The following is a 3884-nucleotide window of genomic DNA, read 5'->3' on the forward strand; positions in this document are numbered from 1 at the left end:
TATTCAACAATGAAAAGCTTTCCTCTCTTCAGTGTCACACAGAGGCACATGGAGGCTGCTACTACATCTTCTAAATTAACTACTGAGGATGATAGACATTGACATTCTCAACATTCACTACAGAAATGTCATAAAGCCCTGACTTATTTTGTGCACTTCTGTCACCCTGGTAACTAATGCAATGGAGAGCTGTTTAATGGCCTTCCATGGTAGCAGGCAGATAGGAAAAAACAACCCTCCACTTTCCCTTTGAAACACATGGCTCTTACCTTGTTTACAGGAATTTCTTCATGGTCTAAAAGAGATACAGGTTTCATATTCACATCAAAGGTACTGTATTCAGGGAGGGCATCTCGCAGGTACATCAGGTTGTCATCCAACCTCTTCTCTAGCTTCAGAACCTCAATGGCCTGGATTCGAGGATTGTACAGCTCATAACATATTTCAACACCTTAGGAGAGAGAGTCTGGTTTAATGAACCAAGTTCATTAGAAATACTGACAGCAAGTCTGTGTTTCTTCAGTATTATGCAGCCCTGCATTATTCAAGGATGCTTTTTTGTTTAGAGAACTACACTGTTCACTGTGTGTGCACCTGTGGCTGGACATGTGCCTTGTGCCTGCACAGGCAAATGCAGGTTTCTGGTGTAAGACAAGTCTTTGGTAACAGACAGGCCTGAGGGACACTGAACAGCTTGCATTTGAGGAAAGCAAGCACTGGTTTTAAACCTCATTCCCTTTTGATTACAATGGTTAGTAATACATTCAGTTTTGGTTTCCACTGTACAAAAACAGATGTGGACAGTGTGGGGAGGCCCTTGAGAAAATAACTTTTAGGGCCCCGAGACCTTATCTCCATGATCCAGTACTTGAATGGTGACTGCAAAGATGGAGACTCCCTTTTTTTCAAGGAGTCACATTGAAAAGACACTTGTATTGGGTAAAAGTTACTCCTGGTGAGGTGCTGATTGGACACAAAAGGACAACTTTTCACAATGAGAACAATCAGCCATTGTAATAACTTCCCAGGGAAGTGGTGGATTCTGGACACAGTGCTCAGCCATCTTGTCTAGACTCTGCTTTACTCAGGAAAGGCTGGACTAGATGATCCTTGAGATGTCTTCCAACCTGGTATTGCATTATTCCACCATATATATCTGTGTGTAGTGTACATAAAAAGACCCCCATACCTTTCATATTTTCTCTCAGAACCCCAATGTTTGCATCTCCCTTCATTTTGCCATAAATGAGAATATGTGTGTGTTATAAAACTCTGCTGATCTGTTGCTTATTAAACAGTTCATGCAAACACACTCCCCTCCCCCCGAGCTGGTATTTACAAGGCCAGCAGAGGGCTGCCCAGGCTCAAGGATAAGCACAATCACAGTGAATCACATTTGGTCTCAGGATACAGAACTAAAAACCACTACCTGGAGGGACATGACTAAACAGCTCCAGGCCTTCAAACACACATAAGCATCTCTGCTCATGCAGCTTTAAACCTGCAATACCCCATCGGGGCAGAGCATTCCTGGCCCACTTCCCCATTCTGGGGCTGTCACATTACTTGTTAAGCTCTCTGGAGATGACAAATGAACCTCTGATGGTTCCACATTTGCTAGGTCAGACTGGGTGGCCTTGAGACATATTTCTGGTGTTACAGGCCCCAACACACACACGCACACAGGCCTTCCCCTTAGGTTGGGACACCACCTCAAGGAACTTCTCAAGATCGAGTGACCTCCTCTCTGGTGAGTGATGCATTTCTTCTAGATGTATCTTTGAGTGAGCCTTGTCCCTGTTGGGCAAGTGATCCTGGGTACCTGAGGGGGAGGCTTTCCCTTTTGTCTGAGCGAGTGTGCACATGTGGGACTGTTATTATTATTATACAGGTTCAGATTATCTGTTAGGACTAGTCAAAAAAGCTTAGGAATTCTTACCTACTTGTGGTGTGGTGCCTTAACACTCCAGACTGATCTCTGAATCTGTGGTATTATTTTTGACAGGGCTCAGCCAGTAGTATTGCTTGGCCTAAATACTCATTCCCAATCAGCTCCTGTGTGTTTTGGGGTGCCTCCCTCACACCCCTAAGTAGGTAGACTTGCAATTTCACTTTAATCTATTGTCATCCTCTCTGCAGACTACAATTCTACACCAGGTATCCCTTCAAGTACAACATTTTTGCCTGCCATTTCCAGCCCAATCACCACAGTGAAAAACTCACCTTGGTCTTCGATAACGTTCCGAAGGACAAAGGTTGCACCAAGTCCTTTCCCTCCTCTTTGAATGCAGATTCCTACAAACCGGTTGGTTTTGTCGTTGGCATAAGGATCTGCAGTGGTAACAGCAAGTATGCTGCCTGCCAAACACATGGACATCATTAAAAGGAACAGACTCTTCAAGTAAACACACACCAAAATGTGGGGAAAGGGTCACAAAGTGCATATATTTAGGTACGTTCTGAAAATGTTTTCCATGAAAGCAGCCAAAACAGAATAAACTTCGAACATGCCCTGAATTATCAGAATCATAGAATGGTTTGGGTTGGAAGAGAGATCTTAAAGATCATCCAGTTTCAACCCCCCTGCATGGGCAGGGACACCTCCCATTAGACAATTGCTCAAAGCCACATCCAACCTGGCCTTGAATCCTAGGGATGGGGCAGCCACAGCTTCCCTGGGCAACCTGTTCTACTGTCTCACCACCCTCACAGGAAAGAATTTCTTCCTAACGTCTCACCTAAATCTCCCCTCTTCCAGTTTTAACCCATTACCCCCTGTCCTCTCACTACAAGCCCTTGTAACATCACGTTGAAGTGATTCTGCAGGTTGACTGTGAAGCTTCTTCACCTTTATCTTTTACTCTTCATTATCCCAAATGAATACAAATAATCTAATGTTATTTTCCTTTCTTGAGCTTTAATGGTAAACCTAGTACTGCAGTGCCAGGATTTTAAAAACACACCAAAAAATGCATTAGTGTTATACTTTTAATGGGAACGGGGTGTAAATATGAAATTAAACTACGAAGTAGTAGGTATGGAAACACACACAGTTTGATCTAACATACCTGAAACTCTGATACTCTATGATAATCTACAACATGAAATCACACCTTTTACCATCTCACCCTGCAAAAAAACATTGAAATTATGCAAGTTATAGCACTGCTACTGACCAACATAGAACTCTGGGATGTTGAAGACTTTCCGTCTCTGTATCATATCCTTTCTTTCTATAAAAAATTTAAGAGGATCTGTTCTCCCTCTGGGAGGAATAAATTCAGGGCTCAGGAACCTGTAAGAAAATCCAAACTTGTGTAAAACAAAAGCATTTTGCAGCTCCAGTTCAGAAACAGAAATGTGTGTGAGTACAGTTAATCTCAAGGTTTAAGTCAGAGGCAGAACAAGGACCCGTGTCCCTGCCACCCTGGGGCATTCTGAAGAGCCTTTAACAGAAGAAAACCTCACCTCTCAACTAGAAATTTGCAAAAATACTCACTGCTATACTTCTCCCCCCCCCCTCTTTTTTCACTGTTTTCAGGAGCTCTAGCACAATTTAAGGTGCTTTTTTTCTTTAAGCACATTTCCAACATGAATGATCTTGGGTAGAACTCTGCAAGTATCTTTTGTGCAATAACACCTCGGAGCTTTAAATCCCCGACGACCAGCCCGGCCGCAGAGGTGAACCCCGCACCGCGACACCCACCTCCTCTCCTCTCTCTGCTTCTGCTTGTCAATAATGACGGGCTTTGGAGGCGGCTGAAACTTGGCTGGCTTTCCATCGCTGCTAACTCGACAGCCCGAGGATGAAAAACACCCTGTAAGGACAAAGCATTTTTTTTAGAACCCCAGCGATTTTTCAAGCTGAATTGCCAGTCCGAGAC

General features: G+C 43.6%; 1 protein-coding gene across 1 annotated transcript in view; it reads right to left on the reverse strand.

Moving 5' to 3' along the window:
• MRPL19 (mitochondrial ribosomal protein L19) overlaps positions 1-3884 on the reverse strand; it is a 5152-nt gene that overhangs the window by 661 nt on the left and 607 nt on the right. The window contains exons 2-5 of the mRNA XM_010002421.1: positions 3707-3818; positions 3177-3295; positions 2224-2358; positions 270-451 (exon numbers count right to left, since the gene is read on the reverse strand). Coding sequence (XP_010000723.1) covers positions 270-451; positions 2224-2358; positions 3177-3295; positions 3707-3818 — 548 coding nt within the window. The remainder of the gene's footprint in view (positions 1-269; positions 452-2223; positions 2359-3176; positions 3296-3706; positions 3819-3884) is intronic.

Source organism: Chaetura pelagica, unplaced genomic scaffold, assembly GCF_000747805.2.
Source record: "Chaetura pelagica isolate M959 unplaced genomic scaffold, ChaPel_1.0 scaffold46, whole genome shotgun sequence".
Lineage (NCBI taxonomy): Eukaryota > Metazoa > Chordata > Aves > Apodiformes > Apodidae > Chaetura > Chaetura pelagica.